The following is a 24,493-nucleotide window of genomic DNA, read 5'->3' as shown; positions in this document are numbered from 1 at the left end:
GATTGCTACCATAAGTGTAAAGGAGTGTCGAATGTCAAAATATAACGTCATGCTTTCTCCATTTAATATATATAATTAGGTAATAGCCTTTTTTCTTCAGTCATTATAGGTGGATGTAGGAGGCCAAGACTACGGTACAAGGACACCGTTAAACGGAATTTGAGGGAATTGAAGATCGACACTGCAACCTGGCAGCTGAAGGGTCTATGCCATCCATCCATTTTCTGCTGCTTATTCCCTTTGGGGTCGCTGGCACCTATCTCAGCTACAATCGGGCGGAAGGCGGCGTACACCCTGGACAAGTCGCCACCTCATCGCAGGGCCAACACAGATAGACAGACAACATTCACACTCATATTCACACACTAGGGGCCAATTTAGTGTTGCTAATCAACATATCCCCAGGTGCATGTCTTTGGAAGTGGGAGGAAGCCAGAGTACCCGGAAGGAACCCACGCATTTAAGGGGAGGACATGCACCCACGACTACTCAGGAACTTTGTATTGTGAGGCAGACGCACTAACCCCTCTGCCACCTTGAAGCCCTGGAGGTCTATGTTCCGACCTAAATGAAACAGTCATTGTCGCGCTCGACAGACTGCTATGATGATGAATGGCAAAGTGTACCGGGTAGTGCATTTCAGGTAAGAATTTGACAAGTTGTCTTTTAATGTGTTCAAAAATTTGAGAATGACACCAGAAAGTATCTATTGAGTCTCACTGCAGTTGTGTCTAACCTGAGCCATCAGGAACACTGCATACAAAGGTTGGCAACATTTTGACAGTGGCAGACGCATGCGTTTCCTTGGAAAGGCCATTTTGGATCTCAGTCCTCATTCGCTTCTTTACCTTTGAAAAACATGGCAGACTATGAATTAGTAGCTGTACTCTCACAATGGGACAGAGCACCAAACTCTGGGCCCCCAATATACAAAACTTCTAGATGGGCGCCCATCTCAGCCTAAACTCAACATCGCCACCTTATACACTCACACTTCATATGTTTATAAGCACCAAAAACTAATTACCGCATGGATTTGGTCATTATTCACTTAAACATTATTACAAACCTGTCAAAGTTTCCTTTTCTTTAGAGTGTAAATGAGATATTATCTGACTGATACACATTGGATTATTATCAGTGGATAAAACAAATCATAATAATACATCATTAATAGTTTGATTGTATTTTCATCAGCACATCTCCTGGGGTTCAAGTATTCCGCTGTTTTCAAAAACTAGTAACTCCTGCCTGTGTGTCTGACTTTAAACAAGGGTCCTTAAACACACCATATATGTGGGCAAAGATGTGCAAAAGTGAAACTTGTACATACATTTCTCCTATAGTGCGACAGATAGATTTATTATATTTTTATCGTTCTTCTATCACGTCATCCTCGTTCCAAAATGTTGGTGCTGTGCGCTAATGCTTAAAGGTGAGTCATGATGTCCGTGTCATGGGAAGTATTCCAAGCCAGGTTTGCCGCTATCCAAGTGGAAGGAACCATTTTGCATATTGTAGTGAGTCTTAGACATTCTTAATTTGGTTCCAGCAACCTTAAAATTGAACTTTCATGGCTAAGTTAATTTTATATTAACATATATGACATATTTTTCTACCTTACACATTTAAATGGCAGAAAAAAATCGTCAAACTTTACAAAAGCCCAGATGGCCTAGTACAGCATCCCCATTTAACCCCCACTTTGACGGCCCTGCTCTCACATGCAAAAGGTAAAACACACTAGCTCTTTCCTCACCTCTAGCAGTTGTTCAGTCGTCAGGCGGAACTCTGACAGAGTTTTTGCAATTTGTCGAGATTGCTCAGCAAGTCTGTAGGCCACAGCCGTCACCATGGCGGCTCCTTTTCCACTGCCGCTCTCTGACAAGAGGAACCGCACATCAGAGTCGGGGACGAGGCGGCGGACCGCCTTATGAAGACGTCGGGCATACCTGAAGTAGATTTGAATTGCGTTATTTGCAGGAATATTTGTGAATGCATTGTAAGTAGGAATACATGAACGTTTGAATGCATAATTTAATAGGGACGGCGTGGCGCAGTGGGAGACTGGCCGTGCGCAACCCGAGGGTCACTGGTTCAAATCCCACCTAGAACCAACCTCGTCACGTCCGTTGTGTCCTGAGCAAGACACTTCACCCTTGCTCCTGATGGGTGCTGGTTGGCGCCTTGCATGGCAGCTCCCTCCATCAGTGTGTGAATGTGTGTGTGAATGGGTAAATGTGGAAGTAGTGTCAAAGCGCTTTGAGTACCTTGAAGGTAGAAAAGCGCTATACAAGTACAACCCATTTATTTATTTAATTGTTCCCATTTCTGACTCACTGTGGGTGCATCTTGTAGAGAGATCCGTCAATGCCAACAGTGGTGCGGAGTCGGGACACACCTTTGTTTTCTTTGAGCTTCTTGAGGATGCCCGCTAGCACCGCTGCTACCAGGTTGGCAGAGCGGAAAGACACAATAGTACAGACCTAATGGAGTCCATCAGAGAGGAGAAGCACATTAAACTTTAAACAGCATTTGTCCTTTTTCTATGCCACTTATCCCCTTCAGGGCAATTAGGAGTCTTTAATAACCACAGTAAGCAACAGGTTAGACCAGAATGAGTGCAGTTTCATTTCCAGGAAGGTGTGTAGTTAGAGTCTATTTTGGTAACAATACCCACATGTTGAACAGCGATGCAATCCTCAGCTGAGGGCTCCACACCAAGTCTGTTCAAAATCTCTTTGGCCTTGGTTAATCCCTCCTTACTCCTAAAAAAGAGATGAAGCGAGATAGTGTATTGTAATCCTATAAACCAGAATGTCACAAATGTTTTAAGTTCAAGGACCAATTATAACTCTACAAACAAGGATTTTGTTGCATTATAAATCATAAGATAGGAAAACAACTTAATAATAAAACATTTAAATGGAACAAGATAATAAAAAGAGAAACAAATCAGACAACCACTTTTTGACAAAAATGTTATTTAAAAATGTATCATACAGCTGACATACTTTTACTTTCTGTCTTTGCATGAATGCAGTTTATCATGGTCTTCCTCATTACTTAACATTTTGCTTGGAGATGTACCTTGCAAGTTTCACATGTAATTATGTGTAATTATTTCTAAATATAGATGGATAAATAAAAACTTAAATTGAGTGTTGACTTAATATACGTATGAAAAAAGTGTGAGTTTTTCTATGTATGGCGTTATGTTCCTCCTCATTCCTTGTTAATTTGCTTTGAGATGTACCTTGAAAATGTAACTAAGTGTAATTATTTCAAAATAAAGATGGCTGAATAAAAAATAAAAGTGTTGATTTTAGGACTATAGGTAAAAAGTTTAAATCCCAGGTTGAGAGCAGTTGAGGACCCCTGCCTTAGAATACGTAGGAAGATCGATAAGGAGTCTAAAATTATGCAAATGACCCGCGACCCTGAAAGGGACAAGGGGTAGAAAATGGACGGACTTACTTCTCAATGGCAGAAACATGCTTGGTCTCGATTTTCCCTTTGGTTAGCAGCTCAGCCGTGATCCTTCCCTCAAATATCAGACCCTCCCGGGCCATCTTGACCAGAATAAGACGAACCAGCTCACCCATGTACAGTCCGCTCACCATCTTCTCAAATCTGTAGCATAAGTGACAAGACCATGAAGATCACCTAATAACACATTGCTTGCTTTTACCTTACTGGTTGGCTTTTTCAAATATGTCTCATCACATATACCATAAACCACAAAATTATCGGGATATAGATCGATTAATCAATCAATAAACTCATTGGTCCCCTGTGAAATATGCACTTATAACCTTGTGCTTGGATGAGTTTGGAATGGAAGAACCCTGACCATCACCTAAGGGATAAAGTAGAAAGAGATTGTGAACTTTCCTGTCAGTGAGTTCCTAAAACATTTTATTTTCACTTGTTTTCTGATCTATTAAGTATTTTTTTTTTATAAATGTTTATTTAGGCAAATAATTATGATGCTTATCGCTATTGATGACGTTCTGGAGGGATTAATGCGACTGAAGCGTGGGAGCGTTCACATTGAGGCCACATCGCATATATGTCCAATTTATTTCCACATACAAAAAGGCCTGGGTCAAACATGAAAATTTCAGAATTGCACTGTTCACACTGACATGAAAAAATCGGATACAAGTCGCGTCGCTTATGGGCACAAAAAACGGAATTCACCTGCTGTGTGAACAAGGCCTTAAAAGGGAAATGCTCTTCTTAGGGAATTTTGCCCATCGTTCACAATCATTATGAAAGTTAAAGTTAAAGTTAAAGTGCCAATGATTGTCACACACACACTAGGTGTGGCGAAATTATTCTCTGCATTTGACCCATCACCCTTGATTGGAAATGACGTTGGATGTTATTTATATGTTTTGCATTCTCATCATTAAATAAATGCAATCAAAAGTTTGCTTAAACTGGAGCCTATAGGAGCCGCTCAATTCTGCCTGCAGAGCCCTTAAAAAAATATTTATCATTTATAATACCATAATTAACATTTATAATACCATTTTAATATTTACGTATTTTGATCATTTTAAGCATACGCGGCGCATTCATTTCAAAAACGCATCACAAGAACTTTTTTTCTTCATCACTGATTATTACTCACTGCAGGCTTTATGAGAGCCAACAAACATAATAAAACATCATTTCCAGTGCAAAGTCTGCTGTCATTAGAATGCCGACTGCTGGGATGTTCATATGTTTCCGTTTTGGTGAAGAATGACTCATTATCCTCGCGAAGAAATGGGATGGGTGGTTGGGCAATACCAAGCGTCTTTTCATGTCATTCTGGCCATTTCTGAGTCCTAAATGGATGTCAAAGTGTCCCGACTTGTTGGAATACCTACTTAGACTTCTTCTGTCCATGTAAAATGCATGATTTATGATCTAGAATAAACTTACAGGGAGCAAGGAAGCAGCAGACCACTCGATGATGTAAACATAGGCACACACGGTAGAAATCACGGCGCCGTTAAAAATAGTTTGTCTGCGCTAGCGCTTATAATAAAAATATCACTAATACTTGGTTAAAAGCAAAATATAAATGGAGTACAGTTGGAGGTTTTTGAGTGGTTATTTATTGGATTTTATGGGCAAAATAGAGGAACTTCCTTTTATTTATTTTTATTTAATACTTGGAATGCATAAAAAAAATCCTAATGATTGTGAACGATAAGCAAAATTACAAAAAAAAAGTGCTGTTCCCCTTTAAATAATCAATATATTAACTCAGCTGCATGAATAGGTCAAAGTTACATACAGCTGTTTGCCGGGGTTGAGAGAGCCTCGGTCAATTTCTCGGTCAAACTCTGTTCTGATGTCCTCTAGCCGGCCGTCGTCTCCGAAAGCCCCCCACTCAGTGTTCACACACATCCTGCCTTCATCGCCCTCCACGAGGTCGATGTGACGCAGCTCTTCCATGTAGCAGGCGTTGGTACCGGTTCCTAAAAGAAAACATCACAAATATGGAAAACCCCTTAAGTGATAGAAGTAATGGCATTGAAAAACACACACAATAAATATGTTATTGAAACAGAACTTGCCAAAACACAATTTCACTACTTTAAAGGCCTACTGAAAGCCACTACTACCGACCAGGCAGTCTGATAGTTTATATATCAATGATGAAATATTAACATTGCAACACATGCCAATACGGCCGGTTTAGTTTACTAAATTACAATTTTAAATTTCCCACGGAGTTTCTTGTCGAAAACGTTGCGGAATGATGACGCGTATGATGACGTGTTTGTGACGTTTCGGGTAGTAGGGGACATACTAGCTCAGCACCAGTTACGGCTAAAAGTCGTCTCTTTTCATCGCGCAATTACACAGTAATTTGGACATCTGTGTTGCTGAATCTTTTGCAATTTGTTCAATTAATAATGGAGACTATAAGGAACAATGCTGTTGGTGGAAAGCGGTGTATTGCAGATGTCTTTAGCACCGAGACACAGCCGATGTTTCTTTGTTTGTTGTGAAGCTTTAACACAGAGCGGTCAAGCAAACATGTTTCTCTACGTCAACCAGCATGTTTTTGGATGGGAAAATTGTGACATATATATCTTACAGGAGACATCAGTGGATTATTCGTCCTTCTGCAGTAGCTGTCAAAAAAGGCAGTTGTGAGCTTGGCTCCTCGGCTTCTCTCTGAGACACTGGCGTGTTCACCGCAGCCATCCGACCTCGAGGTATGTCTTTACAATCTCACTAAAACATTATTAAAACAATAAGCAGATAAGGGATCTTCCAGAATTATCCTAGTAAATGTGTCTAATTACATCTGAAACGCTCACACTGCAGCCGCCCGGAGCCGTCACTTTTTATTTTATATATATATTTTTTTCTGGTCCTTCACTATCAATATCCTCAGCCACAAATCTTTCATCCTCGCTCAAATTAATGGGGAAATTGGCGTTTTCTCGGTCCGAATAGCTCTTTTTGTTGGAGGCTCCCATTATAAACAATGTGAGGATGTGAGGAGCCCTCACACGGGTGACGTCATCGTCTGCTACTTCCGGTAAAGGCAAGGCTTTTTTATTAGCGACCAAAAGCTGCAAACTTTTTCGTCAATGTTCTCTACTAAATCCTTTCAGCGAAAATATAGCAATATCGCGAAATTATCAAGTATGACCGATAGAATGGACCTGCTATCCCCATTTAAATGAGAAAATCTCATTTCAGTAGGCCTTTAAAGCTTACTGGCAAGTATGAATTGCCATTTTCATCTATACATACACTACAATATAAAATAGCCAAATAATAATTTCAACAATATGAAATAAAATCCACAACAAATTGACATCCCTGTTGCAGAAAAACAGAACATAGTATGTGCTAAAAAACGCCCTGTTTATGTTGCAATGTTGGTGTTCAAAATTACGCTGTTCGTGAATGCACTGGTGCATAATGAGGAAGTGTCGCGTTGCTGTTTGTGTCTGTGCGAAGTTGCAACTGCGAACTGCCGTTGACGCCTTAAGGTCAACAATAAAGTTTAAAGCAAAAATAATTGTGCTCCTGTCAGGACACAATTACGTTACTTACAGGACGTTACTTCCACAATATCCCCTTCAAACACTTGTTGCAGGTGGCTGAGTCTGCATTTGACATCAGCCACCAATAGCTCCTTTTTTTCCAATTTGGTGACTACTGTTTACGTCCATTACAGAAGAAAGTGTTTTGGTACGCTTCTCTATAGGCAGATTGTTTTATTGTTCAATTTAAGACGTAGCCTTCCGATTTTAGTAAATATTGGTATATACAGTAGTACCTTGGCTTGCAAATTTAATTGGTTCTGTTATAGAGACCGTAATCCAAAATACTCTTGTCAAATCAATGTTCCCATCCATCCATCCATTTTCTACCGCTTATCCCTTTCGGCGTCGCGGAGGGTGCTGGAGCCTATCTCAGCTACATTCGGGCGGAAGGTGGGGTACACCCTGGACAAGTCGCCACCTCATCGCAGGGCCAACACAGATAGACAGACAACATTCACACTCACGTTCCTCATTTAAATAAAATAAAATTCCATTATCCTGTGTGGGCCCACCAAAAACATTATATCAATATGATAATAAATAATCATCCATCCATCCATCCATTTTTTACCGCTTGTCCCTTTTGGGGTCGATGGTGCCTATCTCAGTTACAATCGGCCGGAAGGCGTTGTACACCCTGGACAAGTCGCCAACTGATAGCATGGCCAATTTAGATAGACAGACGACATTCACACTCACATTCACACACTAGGGCCAATTTAGTGTTGCCAATCAACCTATCCCCAGGTGGATGTCTTTGGAAGTGGGAGGAAGCCAGAGTACCCGGAGGGAACCCATGCATTCACGGGGAGGACATGCAGACTCCACACAGAAAGATCCCGGGCCCGGGATTGAACCCTGACTACTCAGGACCTTCGTATTGTAAGGCAGACGCACTAACCCCTCTGCCACCGTGAAGCCCTAAATAATAATTATATTATAATATTAATGTACAGCATTTACTTTGGAGAGTGAACTTCTACGGTATCTTCTGCAAGCTGCTTCTCTGTCAAACACACCATCAACAGTGTCTCCATATTTTCCATAAGGATAAATGTCCGCCATTCAGATTGTACTTTAACATTCTTGGCTGGCGTTACACTCATTCTACTTCAGTATGTCGTGGAATAGCAGTGATATGGTCGAATTGCTTTGCCAAGTTGGCGACATACTCTGTCATATTTTTGATGATTTTCTTTCTCTAATTCATTAAATACCATCTGCTTTTTTTCAGCATTGTCCTTCACACACACTTTCTGCACTCCTTTAGTAGAAAAAACTAAGTTATGTCTTCCTCGTTATTAGCTAACGAGCAATCAAGTGAGAGACCAAATGTTTTGGTCCGCTCTCACGGGATTTACTGTAACATTCGCAACACTAACCAGCAGTGAGGATGCTTGTAACCTGAACTTTTGCTTGCAACCTAAAATACAACAATTAGCCTTGAGACAGGTTGCATCCCAAAAAAGTTGTGAGCAGGGGCACCCGAGGTATGACTGTATTGTCTTGAATCTAAGATGAACCCTTTTTCACGACCCACAGGTCACTGGTATGTATGAGTGAGAGGAAGAAAAGCTTTAATTTGCTAGTGTAAAAGCTTTTTGTCCCCAAACAAAATCCATACACCCAGGAAAAACTAAGCCCTTGTATTCGGGTCGATACGGTACTTAATACAGGTTTAACATAGAAAGGGAGATTTTAGTTTTTACAGTGTAGGTTAATAATAATAATCTTAATTGTGAGTAGACTACGGTTGTAATACCGATGATAATTCCGACTTCACAGCGTTGATCGTCAAAGCCGCATGTCATCATAGTTCCCACGGTGTCGTTCACCACAGCCATGATGTCGGCTTCGTAGTCCTGACAGAATTACAAGCAAGACTTTAGGTAGCAATTCTCCAAGACGCTACTGTACAGTCCTCACAGATGACGACTTACACCTCGTGTTTTGATGGCATTGTTGAGGAGCTTCACGACATCCATGCCCTCCACCCCGCTCGCCTTGAAGCGCTTCGTCCACGTGATCAGAGTACTCTGCAGACAAACAAAACGAAGCCTCCATGAATAAAAACCTCGCAGGTAGGGATGGGCAATATGGCCTAAAATCTATATTGCGCTATATAATACAGTCTCCTGTGCAAATTATATACATAATATAGTATTTGGCATAGAAAGTGAATGATAACAGAACCATTATAAAACGGGTTAAAAAGGCTTCTAATTTAAATGCTGACACCTTGATTCATTTAAAAATTATTATAATTTTTTTTTTCACTTGTTAATTCAATGTTGATAACGGGTTACTTTCCGTTTTTCTCTTTGGATCGCCACCTTCACGTGGTGGAGAGCTTTGCGTGTTCTGATTAATCTGACAATGATGCCATCTGGAGCTTTAGCTCCTGGTAGGTTTAACCATTTGAGGTAAGGTCAAGGGCGAGGTACAAGACCGAGTGATCCAAAAAATAAAGGCTTTCAACATCGGAGTGGACGGATGATGGTGGCAGAGAAGCTCCACAACGGTCACAAAGACGGAAAAAGACAAAGACTGGCCTCCAATTGTCTTGATCTCTATGCCGTTGGATCCAAGCAATCTCTTTGTCAACGACAGTGTGGTGGTTGCCTGTGCCAACTCTTGCCCTGCAAGGGTAACCTCGGACATGATCTTTGCAGCGTGGTAATTGCAAAATAAATATTGAGGACAACGCCTACCACCGTACATGGCGTTCATCGACCTCATAAAGGCCTTTGACTGTGAAAAGAACTGCTCTCTTGGGTGCCTTATCCAAGATCGAATGCCCGGACAAGTTTGTGAAGACAATACTCTTGTTGCTCATTCTGAAGCCAACCTCCAGAACATTTTGGATGCATTTGCCAGAGGTTACGGACTCCTGGGACTTGACATTAACAAAACTCAGATCCTATAGCAATTACTCCCACACTCCAAAATTTACGTGGGAGACAACATACTGGAAAATGTTGATCAATGTGTCTACCTTGGTAGCCTTCTTCCCATGAGAGCGGTCAATGATGCCCAGATTTACTACCGCATAGGGTGTGCCAGCGCAGCTTTTGCTAGGCTGAGGAAAAGAGGTTTTGAGAATTTGGATATCCAGGTTAAGACCAAACTCCTTTTGTGCCAAATTGTAGTTTTGCCCAATCTGCTCTATTGGGACTGATTGCTGGACTATTTACAGCAGACATCTGAAGGTCCTGGAGTAGTACCACCAACGCTCTCAGCAAGATCAGTTAGAAATATAGGCCAATTAACGTCAGGACTTTGAAGGAAGCCAACATCCCCAGCATCACTCCAACCATCATCCGGCACCAGCTGCGATGGACAGGTCATATCTACGCATACTGCCACCCCTAACAACAGCAGTATGGACAACTGAAGGAGGGACAGTGTACCAAAGGAGGGCAGAAGAAGCATTACAAAAACAACATCAAAACTCACCTGAGGAATGGCCGGTTCAACCCCAACAACTGGGAGGAGGTTGCCCTGTAGATATGTGGAGCAGAATGGCCTATAAAGGCACAGCACATCTAGAAAAGGAAACCCTTTGTTCCGCGGAAACCAAGAGGCAACAAAGGAAGGAGAGCTATGCCACCAAAAAAGCTCTTCATCATCACCACCACCACTACGCAGTCAACCATTCACATACGCTACCACTGCAATAAAGACGGTCGATCAAGGATTGGCCTCTACAGCCATCTAAGGACCCACAGATGACCAGACACACCAACATGAGGACAATCATACTTGCTTCAAATGATCGCCGATGATGATGATGATGATCAGGATGATGATGATGAGGACTTTCTCTTGTAACATGGTTCTATCTACACTTCTGGTAAAATGTACTAAGCACTTATTCTTCACTGATTAACACTCACTGCAGACTTTATGAGAGCCAACAAATATTTAAAACATCACTTACTGTACAATGTTTTCTGTCACTAGGATGCCGACTGCTAGGATGGTATATTTCCATTTAGATGAAGAATGACTCATATTCCTTGCGAAGAAAGTGGGTTGAAACAAATTGTCCTTCTGTAACTTTCTCGCCATTATATAAATTAAATTGGATGCCAAAATTGACCAATTTGTCGAATTACAGTATGTCCTCATTCTTCTACTATCAAGGTGAGAAGCCTTATTTATGATCTAGAATAAACTTTCACAAGCACTGGGGCGAAAAAGCAGCTCATCATTCGATGTTAACAAAGCAGCAACAAATTTGATAGCGCTCTGTGACAATGCCGCTAAAACGCTAAAACTAGTTTGTCTGCACTAGCGCTTATAATAACAATATCACTAAGGCTTTGTTATTATTCAGGTCATGAAATGTAAGTGGAGTATTGTTGGTGGTTTTTGAATGGTAAATTACTGGCTTAATGTGCGGAATAGAGTACATCCCTTTAACTCTGTTGTAAGCGCACTTTTATTTACGACTAAAAAAAGGTGCAGTTCCCCTTTAAGCCCTACTGTGACCAGGGACTTCTTTCCAGAGTTTGTAAACAATAACAAAAACAACAAAAGAGTTTTTGACAGTAAAAAATATTGATCAAAACACTTTAGTATCAATCATATTCGTGTACTATACTTAATATACAGTTGTCCCTCCATTATGGCATGTAATTGGTTCCAGACATGGCAGGGATGAATTAATTTCTGCGAAGTAGGGATCATTATTTAGAAATCAAATATTTTCATACTTAGAGCGTAAAAAAACTTTTTACGAAATTTTAAATACATTTTTTCTACAGACATTATACATCACCTTTTAGTCACCTTCACACTCTTTTAATCCAATATAGTGATGCTGCTGAAGCTGAGCAAATCAGTTGCCACAATACTGAACAGCGCGCTGTGTAGTTTGGTCTCTTGTGGCCAATACTACTGTAGTATTGATATTTTTAGTTTAGTCATTTTATCCTTGAAAATGTCTAAATTTTAGAATGTTTTAAAAATCTGCAATGTGGTGAAGCTGCTATACTTTACATTTGAATCTGTTCTGCACTTTATTTTGTGAAGTGCATTTTGTGGATGCCTTTAGTATGACATGCACTGTGGCATCAAAGAGCCAGGTGGCTACTTACAAATCTGACATCAAAGCGTCTGGTAGCCAAGTTGGAAATCAGTTTCGCAGTCGCATCTCTGCTATAAACTGCATTTTTCCACTTCTTGTAAGCTTTGTGTGGTACACACCTTTGAAAGCATCATCTGTAAGTATTTGTTTTAGTAAGTTGATAATACGTTTATCCTTAATGTTTGTAAACTTTTATTTACATCACAATTGTTTCAAGTTTTGTACCTATAAGTAGCTTTTGATTAATTTCATGTTGTATTCACTTGTATAAAAGGATGTTCATTTACTAAATTGCAGTCATTTATGTATGTATATTTGTATAATTTCTTTAGTTTTACTCTTATTCATACTGGATTGATTTATATGTTTATTATTAAAGCATTTTCAATGTAGTTTGGCTTGCTGTTGACTTTTGTCCACTTACACACAAAGGAATAATACAGTATCGATCCGCCCACCTGTGTTTACATTTAAGATCTCCAACTTAGCCGTTAGCGGTTAGCATATCCTCCTAGGGTCTGTAAGGTAGCATGTTTAGCTATCCCTCAGTGATGATAGTTGTAAGAAGCATAGTTTTTTGCCACCATGGAGGCAAGGATTAGTGATTTACAAACAGCTTCAAACGGAGGAGGGACATTAGCCACTAGCTATATAACTAGCGAAAACTTTACAGAGTGTTGAGAACGCATTTGTTCGCTTGTCGCTGTCAAATTTGTCAAACACAGGTAGAATGTGTCATCAACATGCATTATCACGATAAGACGATAATATTAAAAACTCTACTGTCGGCCAAATGTATGTAATTTATATTGTCCAACCTTACACCCAAGATAAGCACCAGGACGAAATAAGTTAAGACACGAAGCAGACGGACAGTGTCTACATTTAAGTACAGTTTTACCTCGTCAAGTTTGGTTTGTTGACAAGGGAAGGAGAAGGTCCAGCCAACTGGCAGTTTCTTGTCTTTAATGTTGTGTTTTTCCATGAAGTCACCCAGACACTCAGCCACATGGTCGAACAGCTGGAATGAGAAAGAGGAGGTGAGAAATATTTCCATTTGTAGCTACAGTACAGTATGTGCGTGTACACACTCTCGTCCCACTGCCGTGTATGATGTCCTCTGGCGTCTCATAGATTTGGCTCTCCATCTGAACTGTCTGCTTTTTCTCGTGACTCACTCGGACACGAAGAATCCTGAAGGCACTTCCTCCCAAATCCAATGCAATAAAGTCTCCTTTCTCTGTAGGATTAGTATTTGGCACAGAAGAAGAAAGGATGAGGCAATCTCCTTGAAATCACAGAGTTAGTAATAAGAGATGTGTAATATTTGTATCTATACTTCTTGAGCTGGATGGTGAATGACGTTTGGATTTTTGTTTTGTTTTTTAATGACCGGACTAAAAAAGGCTTCAACAGTAACACACCCTTTTTTCAGTTAGCCAAGCAAGTCCCAGCTTGTCTGCTCTTTCTAGAGTACCGGTATATACAAAAAACTCATACGGACTGCACCTCTCAGAAAGAGGATACAGGATACAGTTTAATTTCATGTGGCGAGAGACAGCATGAAAAAAAGACATTTATGTGCATAATCAGCTGACTAATGGCAGCAAGCAAAAGGAAGAGTCCCGTTTGTACAAATACTGTACATATAAATACTCCTATTCAGTTGAAATGAGCAGAAATAAAGGAGAAAGCCATAGAGCAAGGGTGTCAAACTTATTTTCTTCATTGCATTTATGGCTGCCCCCAGGGGGCCACTTGTAACAATGAATAATGAATAAAAAGAAATGTATGAGGATTTGCCTCAATATACCGGTAATATTATGACGCAATTGACAAAGCATTTTGATTGTTTGATTTTAAAAAATTTTTTACATACAGTGTAAAATTAATTTTTAAATCTGTAGGTTTTCGGTAAAAACTGTCAGCTCAGTCGCCACAATTTTACCGTCAAAACAAAATTAAAAAAGGGAGTAATTTACCGTATTTTTTTCTTTATAGCATATTACAGTAAATTAAAAAAATGGTTCCACACTAAAATTCTGGCAACTAAACTGCTAGAGCTTGTGCCGTAAAATAAACCGTTGTGTATTTTCTGTAAATGGAAAACTGGTAACTGTTTTTTTAACAGTAAAATTATGGCGACTGAGCTGCTAGCTCTTTACCGTAAAATCTATCATGTCATTTTTACAGTTTACTGTACACTTTGACAGATAATTTACATTGAAATCATAAGTCGAGCAGTTATTTATTTTTATTTTAACAAAACAATGTTTGGATCATATGTTTATATAAAATTTTATACATTGTTTATTACATTATAATAAAGTTTCAAAGATATGCAACTACATGCAGTAGATGCATTTTTTTCTGTTGAACTGAAAATAAATATACAGTGCATCTGGAAAGTATTCAGAGCGCTTCACTTTTACCACATTTTGTTACGTAACTGCCAAATTCCAAAGTTTAATAAATTATTACTTAATCAATCAATCAATGTTTAATTATATAGCCCTAAATCACAAGTGTCTCAAAGGGCTGCTCAAGCCACAATGACATCCACGGTTCAGAGCCCACAAAAGGGCAAAGAAAAACTCACAACCCAAAGGGACGTCAATGTAAATGACTGTCAGAAACCTTGGAGAGGACCCCAGATGTGGGTGTCACACCCCAGCCCCCCAAAATTAATTGTTGTCTTCAAAATTTTGCAGGCATTACCCCATAAATAAAAAACTGACATAACAAAATGTGGAAAAATTGAAGCGCTCTGAAAATTTTCCAGATACACTGTATTTAAAAGTTAAAGATAAGTACCACTGATAGTCAAACACACACACACTAGGTGTGGTGAAATTTCCCTCTGTATTTGACCCATCCCCTTGTTCCCCCCCTTGAGTGGTGAGGGGAGCACTGAGCAGCAGCGGTGACCACGCCTGGGAATTATTTTGGTGATTTAACCCTAATTCCAACCTTTGATGCCGAGTGCCAAGCAGGGAAGTAATGGGTCCCATTTTTATAGTATTTGGTATGACTCAGCCAGGGTTTGAACTCACGACTTACCAATTTCAGGGCGGACACTTTAACCACAAGGCCACTGAGCAGGCTTTTTAATTTTAAAAAAAAAAAGACAAAAGTACTTTATAAATATTATTTCCAGGATTCTATACAAAAATATGTGGATGCCCGGGTCTTGCCCCGTGGCCTTAAGTTTGACCCCTGTGCCATAAAGGAACCTTTGCTTTTATACTGTATATTTATTGACTAAGCACATACCTGAGCCGTCGGGGATAGAGCGCACAAATGTTGGCAACATCTTTAGAGACGCCGTGGCGTTTGTGTCGCGTCCCAATCCTTTGTTGAGCTCCATGCGGAACCGCTGCATGATGTCCACCAGCGTCTCATCGGAGAAGCGCATGAAGTACAAGTACTTGTCAATCTGACAAAACACACATAAGCAACCATTAATTATAACAACATCCAATCATATTGTAGGCCAAATTTTTTACAAGTAAAACCATTGCTACACTGGTAGTCATATTTTTATTCTTATTTTTAAAACTCCTATCACAGACACATACTGTACTATACAATACACACAGCATTATTTGAAGGTGAACTGATATTTTTACATTATTGTGATATTTTTGCTTTCTGGTGTATGAAATTTAAGAACCAAATTTGAAATATAGTGCATCCACTTTGTATGTCTTATTGAGGTCAACTTATTTTTTACACTTGTATGTTAAAATGCTACCCGTACATTGTTCATAAGTAAAAGTTTTATTATTGGAGCAGTTTGACTCTGGAAAAGATAAATGTGAGCCACGGCCAATGACTTGTCTACACTGCACAAAGTGAATATTAAAATTTGATATTTGACCAAATTGTTTTGAAAATAATACATGAAAACATTTTATAACACAATGAAGTTGGGAATTATAGGTAAAATAAATTGCAACCATCTTCAGAAAATCCAGGAGAATATTGTAAAAAACTATATCCAAGGAGTCATGAACAAATCGTCAATAAAAATGTACACTCCTTAGCAGAGGTGATACAATAAAACAATTGAGATTGTAAATTTTTTTTTTTTATATGGTCACATCCTGTGTAACTAGATTGCAAGATACTTTATTGCTCCTTAGCAGGAAAATTACTTCGCTACATGAGACATTTTTATACAGTATGGATAAGAATAGATCGAGATTTTTCTGTCACCCTGTAATGTTTTTCTGATCTTGAATGGGATTGTGCTGAAAATATAAATTTCCCCTTGGGGATTAATAAAGTACTTCTGAGTCTGATTCTGAAAATAAGAATACAAATTTGGACCAAGAAAAGGAGGAAAATACACATAAAATAAACGGCCTCCTATGTACATATGATCAATACTAGAGCATTGATCAGAGCATAAATGTAAATGTGCAGGACTTGAAATGTGCAATTTTTAAGTTGCAGTATACAATTTGTAATCATGTCAATATTTCCAAATAAATGTATTTATTTTTGACGGCCCGCCACTGAAAAATTTGCTGTTACCTGTTTAAGAGTTCTCCACGTTTATGCGGCGACCCTTTTATTTTGAAAGTGTCACCTATACTCCCACTTATGCTGAAAACTCAATTAATCGATGTTTTAGAAGATTTTTTAAACTCGTTGTGCTTTGATGGTTACAGAAGTCATCATTGCAATATAGGCAAATTACCATATTTTTGTTTTTATTGATAGTGCTCTTCTGTGAGATGCAAAATTTACCAGCAAATTTGATAACTGACCATAAAACTTTCCTGAAGGAATCAATAAAGTACTATCTACCTATCTATCTATCTATCTAAAACAACGCCCGCCGCCTTTCTGGTAACCATCCTCGGGAAAGGTAAAGGTCAAAATAAATTGTACAATCAATCTGCATTTAAACATTAATAATAATAATTATTATAATAATAATAATAATAATAATACATTTTATTTATAAGGGGCCTTTCTGGGCTGGGCACTCAAGGACACCGTACAAAATCAAAACAATTAAATCAAATTGGATAAAAACAACAATAATAACAACAACAAAGATAGATAAGATAAGATGATTACAAAGAATAAGTAATTCGGAATAGGTGTGTTTTGAGTCTTGACTTGAAGAGGGGTATTGAGTCCAAGTTGCGAAGGTCTGGTGGCAAAGAGTTCCAAAGATGTGGGGCATAGCGGCTGAAAGCTCGGGCACCCATGGTGGACAGTTTAAAAAAGGGGACAGTGAGATGGATGGATGAAGAGGATCTTAGGGAACGTGAGGGTGTGGCGACATGGATCAGGTCAGAGAGATATGATGGCGAGAGGTTATGAATGGCTTTGATAGTGAGGAGAATTATTTCAAAATGAATACGATGTTTGATGGGTAGCCAGTGGAGTTGCTGCAGAACAGGGGTGATGTGCTGGATTGAAGGGGTTCTGGTGATTATCCGGGCTGCAGAGTTCTGGAGAAGCTGAAGTTTGTGAAGTGACTTGTGAGGGAGACCAAACAGGAGAGAGTTGCAATAGTCCAGGCGAGAGGTGACCAGGCTATGGACTAATATGGCAGCAGTATGTGGGGTAAGGTAGTGATTCTCAACCTTTTTTCAGTGATGTACCCCCTGTGAACATGTTTTTTAATTCAAGTACCCCCTAATCAGAGCAAAGCATTTTTGGTTGAAAAAAAGAGATAAAGAAGTAAAATACAGCACTATGTCATCAGTTTCTGACTTATTACATTGTATAACAGTGCAAAATATTGCTCATTTGTAGTGGTCTTTCTTAAACTATTTGGAAAAAAAGACAAAAATAACTAAATACTTGTTGAAAAATAAACAAGTGATTCAATTATAAATAAAGATTTCTACACATAGAAATAATAATCTACTTAAAGTGCCCTCTTTGGAGATTTTAAGAGAGATCCATCTGGATTCATGAACTTAATTCTAAACATTTCTTCACAAAAAAAGAAATCTTTAACATCAATATTTATGGAACATGTCCACAAAAAACCTAGCTGTCAACACTGACTATTGCATTGTTGCATTTCTTTTCACAGTTTATGAACTTACATTTATATTTTGTTGAAGTATTATTCAATAAATATATTTATAAAGGATTTTTGAATTGTTGCTATTTTCAGAATATTTTTTAAAAATCTCACGTACCCCTTTGGCATACCTTCAAGTACCCCCAGGGGTACGCCTACCCCCATTTGAGAACCACTGGGGTAAGGGATGGGCGAAAACGATTAATGTTCCGTAGATGAAAGTAAGCAGACCGGGTAATGCTGTTTATGTGAGCTTGAAAGGAGAGTGTGCTGTTGAGGATGACACCCAGACTCTTGACTTGGGAGGAGGGGGGGACAGAGGAATTGCCGAGAGTAACGGACAAGCTGTTGGTTTTGGCGAGTATGGTTTTTGTACCTACAAGTATATATATGTTTTAATCAATCAGATGTGGTAACATGGTAACATTGACAGTAGGGCTGGGTGATATATCGATATACTCGATATATCGCGGGCTTGTCTCTGTGCGATATAGAAAATGACTATATCGTGATATTCGAGTATACGTTCTCACAGTTCCTTTTAGCTAGCTAAGAGCAACAGGCTCTTGTCACTCTTTGTTGTCTCTCCTTCTCAAAAACAGCAAGCGCACCTTCTTACATACGTTTACAACCTCGCAGAGCAGAGAAGTAGCAGTATGGGTAACATTAGCTGTGGTGCGAGTGGTAATACGAGAGAAAGAAAGTGTGAATCTGTTAAGAAATGAAGGTAGAATTAATTCTCAAGAAAAACAGCAGGGGGTCCATCATCTGGCGGTGGTTTGGCATCAAGTGGGAATATGTCGAACAGACAACCATAATATGTCAAGCATGGGGCAAAAGCGTTGCTACAAAAAGTAGCATTACTTCTAATATGTAGTATCATTTGAAAAGTCACCTGCCAGAGAATGAAGAGTGTTAATCCGCATGTCAACATCTCCGTTCGGTGCCACACCAACAAAATGCAGAGGCAACCATTTCCACATCAACACCGTATGAAAAAAATAGTGAACAAAATAAGGAGATAACATCCACAGCAACCTACCACATCGCGATTTGATTTCCTATTATGCAGTTCATTTGTATTTGACAATTAAATAAATGATAAATGGGTTGTACTTGTATAGCGCTTTTCTACCTTCAAGGTACTCAAAGCGCTTTGACACTACTTCCACATTTACCCATTCACACACACATTCACACACTGATGGAGGGAGCTGCCATGCAACGCGCCAACCAGCACCCATCAGGAGCAAGGGTGAAGTGTCTTGCTCAGGACACAACGGACGTGACGAGGTTGGTACTAGGTGGGATTTGAACCAGGGACCCTCGGATTGCGCACGGCCACTCTACCACTGCGCCACGCCGTCCCTTATTGAAATATCTTCTGTGACATCATGCACAAAAGTGCACTTTGTTTTAAACACTTGTAGTGGTGTTCTGTACAAAAAGTGCACTTTAAATTAGTGTTGTTTTAATACGTCTTCTTAGTGACATCATGCACAAAAGTGGACTCATTGCTTGTTTTAAAATGTCCCTGACAATCTTGCACTTTTTGTTTTGAAATGACAGTAATGTTTTTGCCACTGCTTAATAACTGTTTAATAAATACAGTTTTGGTCAATTGACTTAGTTGTGATTTCCCTCTCCGTATGAAAGTTTAAAATGAGCATATATCAATGCAGTATGAACAAGAATGTGTTAATGTAGACACATAGAATCATCATACTGCTGTGATTATATGTATCAAGTGTTCAAGGCTAAGGTAAAATATCCTGATATACTGTATATCGTGTATCACGCGATATGGCCTAAAAATATTGAGATATAAACAAAAAGGCCATATCGCCCAGCCCTAATTGACTGCCCCCCTATTTGTCAGCATAATTCCAGCTTTAAAATATATATTTGAAGCATTAACACTGTCTGCAACACAATGACAGTGCTTATTGTGGAACAGGATGTCAAACAATCCAGAGTTGCATAATCATGAAAAGAATGAAGCAATTTGGAGCTATACCGCGTATTGCTTAATTTTGATTGTCCACTGCACACAAGACATAAAAGCAACAGGCAACGAGAGGTCAAGGTGTTAATGCAAATTGCAACTCCCTGCCATGAACCTTACCTTGTTTGTTTAAACAGGTCTTTACAATGTAAATGTCAGGGATTGACAGGCAACAACTGGATTGTTCAGGCTGGATCCGGTATGTCAGACACACTAATTAATAGTCAGACATTTGTTCGACCAAATCAAAATAACAACAACAAGAAAATGGAAGGATGTCCTTTCTGATCAAAGTGTATAAAATAAAGACATACATATTTACATTCATATACATTATAAATATTGATCTGGTTTTGGCTTTTTTTAAAACAACAAAGCCTTAAATTACAGAGATTGCTGAACACTTTGTATGGAGTCATTAATATGGAGTGTGGCGGTGACTCCACAGCAAAGGCACATGATGTTGAGTGTGTCAAAAGGCAAACACAAAGGGCATGCATGCAAGTTAATAACACTGTGGAGGGGAAGAGTGGCAAAACACTTAATTTCTACTAATAGAGGGGGTGCATGAAGCGCAATATGGAGGTATTTGGGCTTCAAACCTAACGATAAAGGTGACGCTTTAAACACGGAGTCCTCGTGCTGCAAGTCTCGCTTTAAAACACGCCTCGCCAAATGTGGCGATTAGTATTACCACATCTGCTTCAAATGTAGATAAAAATTTCAATAATAAGCATTCAGATCTGCACAATAACTTATGAAGACGGACAGGTAATGTAGTTATTACAATTGTCCTGCTGTTTGAATTTGAATACCATGAATTGATTAACGTGGACCCCGACTTAAACAAGTTGAAAAACTTATTCGGGTGTTACCATTTAGTGGTCAATTGTACGGAATATGTACTGAACTGTGCAATCTACTAATAAAAGGTATCAATCAATCAATCAAAAAGGCTTTAATGCAGACGTTGAGGAGCACGGGGCAGACGTTCCCTCAAGGGCCGATGTTTTTGTCAGGGGTAACACCCCTCACTTTACCCGGCAATGGGTCTGCTAAGCTCCGCTTTCCGGTCAGAATGACGAGGCCGCTGATTCGAGACAATCTGGTTGCTTTATTTTTAGTTTTGCGGGACACAACCGGACCCGTTCATCACTCTACTGCGCAGTGCACTCGCTAAATCTCTCTCTCTTTATTCGCCCACTCACTCACCGATGTCGCTCAGCCAACACGATGACATTCTTGCAAACACACATATGCTACTCTCAAAAGTTAGCCAGCTCCCCTGCTGTGTACATGTAGATACAGTGGGGCAAAAAAGTATTTAGTCCACCACTGATTGTGCAAGTTCTCCCACTTAAAATGATAACAGAGGTCTGTAATTTTCATCATAAGTACACTTCAACTGTGAGAGACAGTATGTAAAAAAAACAAAAAAAAACAGGAATTGACATTTTGGAATTTTAAAGAATTTATTTGTAAATTATGGTGGAAAATAAGTATTTGGTCACTTCAAACAAGGAAGATCTCTGGCTCTCACAGACCTGTAACTTCTTCTTTAAGAAGCTCTTCTGTCCTCCACTTGTTACCTGTATTAATGGACCCTGTTTGAACTCGTTATTTGTATAAAAGACACCTGTCCACAGCCTCAAACAGTCAGACTCCAAACTCCACTATGGCCAAGACCAAAGATCAATCAATCAATCAATGTTTACTTATATAGCCCTAAATCACTAGTGTCTCAAAGGGCTGCACAAACCACTACGACATCCTCGGTAGGCCCACATAAGGGCAAGGAAAACTCACACCCAGTGGGACATCGGTGACAATAATGACCCAGTGGGACGTCGGTGACAATGATGACTATGAGAACCTTGGAGAGGAGGAAAGCAATGGATGTCGAGCGGGTCTAACATGATACTGTGAAAGTTCAATCCATAATGGATCCAACACAGTCGCGAGAGTCCAGTCCAAAGCGGATCCAACATAGCAGCTAGAGTCCCGTTCACAGCGGAGCCAGCAGGAAACCATCCCAAGCGGAGGCGGATCAGCAGCGCAGAGATGTCCCCAGCCGATACACAGGCAAGCAGTACATGGCCACCGGATCGGACCGGACCCCCTCCACAAAGGAGAGTGGGACATAGAAGAAAAAGAAAAGAAACGGCAGATCAACTGGTCTAAAAAGGGAGTCTATTTAAAGGCTAGAGTATACAAATGAGTTTTAAGGTGAGACTTAAATGCTTCTACTGAGGTGGCATCTCGAACTGTTACCGGGAGGATCTGTCGAAGGACACCAGGAAAAGAATCGTAGACCTGCACCAGACTGGGAAGAGTGAATCTACAATAGGCAAGCAGCTTGGTGAGAAAAAATTAACTGTGGGAGCAATTATCAGAAAATGGAAGACATACAAGACCACTGATAATCTCCCTCGATCTGGGGCTCCACGCAAGATCTCATCCCGTGGGGTCAAAATGATCATGAGAACATTGAGCAAAAATCCCAGAACCACACAGGGGGACCTGGTCAATGACCTGCAGAGAGCTGGGACAAAGTAACAAAGGTTACCTTCAGTAACACACTACACCCACAGGGAATAAGAATACTGAGTTACATCCCAAGAAAACCATACCTAATGGGAAGCATGGGGGTGGAAACATCATGCTTTGGAGCTGTTTTTCTACTAAGGGGACAGGACGACTGATCCTTGTTAAGGAAAGAATGAATGAGGCCATGTATGGTGAGATTTTGAGCCAAAACCTCCTTTCATCAGTGAGAGCTTTGAAGATGAAACATGGCTGGGTCTTCCTGCATGACAATGATCCCAAACACACCGTCCGGGCAACGAAGGAGTGGCTCCGTAAGAAGCATTTGAAAGTCCTGGAGTGGCCTAGCCAGTCTCCAGACCTCAACCCCATAGAAAATCTGTGGAGGGAGTTGAAAGTCTGTGTTGCCCGGCGACAGCCCCATAGCATCACTGCTCTCGAGAAGATCTGCATAGAGGAATGGGCCAAAAATACGAGCTACTGTGTGTGCAAACCTGGTAAAGACCTATAGTAATCGTTTGACCTCTGTTATTGCCAACAAAGGTTATATTACAAAGTATTGAGTTGAATTTTTGTTATTGACCAAATACTTATTTTCCACCATAATTTACAAATAAATTCTTTAAAATTCCTACAATATTAATTTCTGGATTTTTTTTTCACATTCCATCTCTCACAGTTGAAGTGTACCTATGATGAAAATTACAGACCTATAGTAATTGTTTGACCTCTGTTATCGCCAACAAAGGTTATATTACAAAGTATTGAGTTGAATTTTTGTTATTGACCAAATACTTACTTTCCACCATAATTTACAAATAAATTCTTTAAAATTCCTACAATGTGAATTCCTGGATTTTTTTTCACATTCCGTCTCTCACAGTTGAAGTGTGTACCTATAATGAAAATTACAGACCTCTGTCATAATTTTAAGTGGAAGAACTTGCACAATCGGTGGCTGACTAAATACTTTTTTGCCCCACTGTACGTAGACACGCACACAGCTGCTTGGCTTGATGATGAATATTAACAGAGTTATGACCGCCAATCTGGCGTCAACTAATGCAAGTGAAATGATTGAAATTGTAAAAAATTGCTACAATTTGTGTTTTTTATCTTTAACAATGTATGTTTTACCTGCTACATGGCTTATCTATGTACATGTATCCATAGTTTAGTTTTTAGTATTTACTAATAATTGTATTTTTCTCAAAGCACAGACCAGTGGTGGAAAGCATAAATCATGAAGCATTTAATATAATGTCAACAATAATGGCAGACTATATGTCATTTGCAACAAGAAAATCCTATTGTGCTTAATGCTTTTGAATTCATATTTTAACCTTGTAAAATAATTTGAGTGCAATAGAAAACGTATGTTTATTGTATTGTAATATTTTTTGCTAAAATAAAGCCAATATTGAATTTTTTTTGTAGTTCCTTTTATGTGGAAAATTTGTATATATATATATATATATATATATATATATATATATATATATATATATATATATATATTAGGGCTGTGAATCTTTGTGTGTCCCACGATTCAATTCAATATCGATTCTTGGGTCACGATTCGATAGTATATATATATATTTTTTTTATTCGATTCGATTCTCGATTCAAAAACGATATTTGTACGATTCAAAAACAATTCTGTATTCATTCAAACATAGGATTTCAGCAGGATCTACCCCAGTCTGCTGACATGCCAGCAGAGTAGA

The 24,493-nt window shown here is 39.3% G+C and overlaps 1 protein-coding gene across 4 annotated transcripts in view; it reads right to left on the bottom strand.

Annotated features, from left to right (window-relative positions):
* Nucleotides 1-24,493, bottom strand: part of LOC133538348 (hexokinase-1-like) — a 51,942-nt gene that overhangs the window by 16,431 nt on the left and 11,018 nt on the right. The window contains exons 2-13 of one of the 4 annotated variants that reach the window (XM_061879915.1): nucleotides 15,436-15,598; nucleotides 13,254-13,402; nucleotides 13,064-13,183; nucleotides 10,527-10,571; nucleotides 9,011-9,106; nucleotides 8,833-8,932; nucleotides 5,294-5,477; nucleotides 3,478-3,633; nucleotides 2,681-2,768; nucleotides 2,341-2,486; nucleotides 1,760-1,952; nucleotides 737-848 (exon numbers count right to left, since the gene is read on the bottom strand). In XM_061879915.1, coding sequence (XP_061735899.1) covers nucleotides 737-848; nucleotides 1,760-1,952; nucleotides 2,341-2,486; nucleotides 2,681-2,768; nucleotides 3,478-3,633; nucleotides 5,294-5,477; nucleotides 8,833-8,932; nucleotides 9,011-9,106; nucleotides 10,527-10,571; nucleotides 13,064-13,183; nucleotides 13,254-13,402; nucleotides 15,436-15,598 — 1,552 coding nt within the window. Of the gene's footprint in view, nucleotides 1-736; nucleotides 849-1,759; nucleotides 1,953-2,340; nucleotides 2,487-2,680; nucleotides 2,769-3,477; nucleotides 3,634-5,293; nucleotides 5,478-8,832; nucleotides 8,933-9,010; nucleotides 9,107-10,526; nucleotides 10,578-13,063; nucleotides 13,184-13,253; nucleotides 13,403-15,435; nucleotides 15,599-24,493 lie in introns of those variants that run through there. The other 3 variants (XM_061879924.1, XM_061879932.1, XM_061879938.1) reach the window with 3 other exon arrangements.

The sequence above is a fragment of the Nerophis ophidion genome, linkage group LG02, assembly GCF_033978795.1.
Source record: "Nerophis ophidion isolate RoL-2023_Sa linkage group LG02, RoL_Noph_v1.0, whole genome shotgun sequence".
Classification (NCBI taxonomy): Eukaryota; Metazoa; Chordata; class Actinopteri; order Syngnathiformes; family Syngnathidae; genus Nerophis; species Nerophis ophidion.
This window is presented reverse-complemented; position numbering and strand designations above follow the sequence as displayed.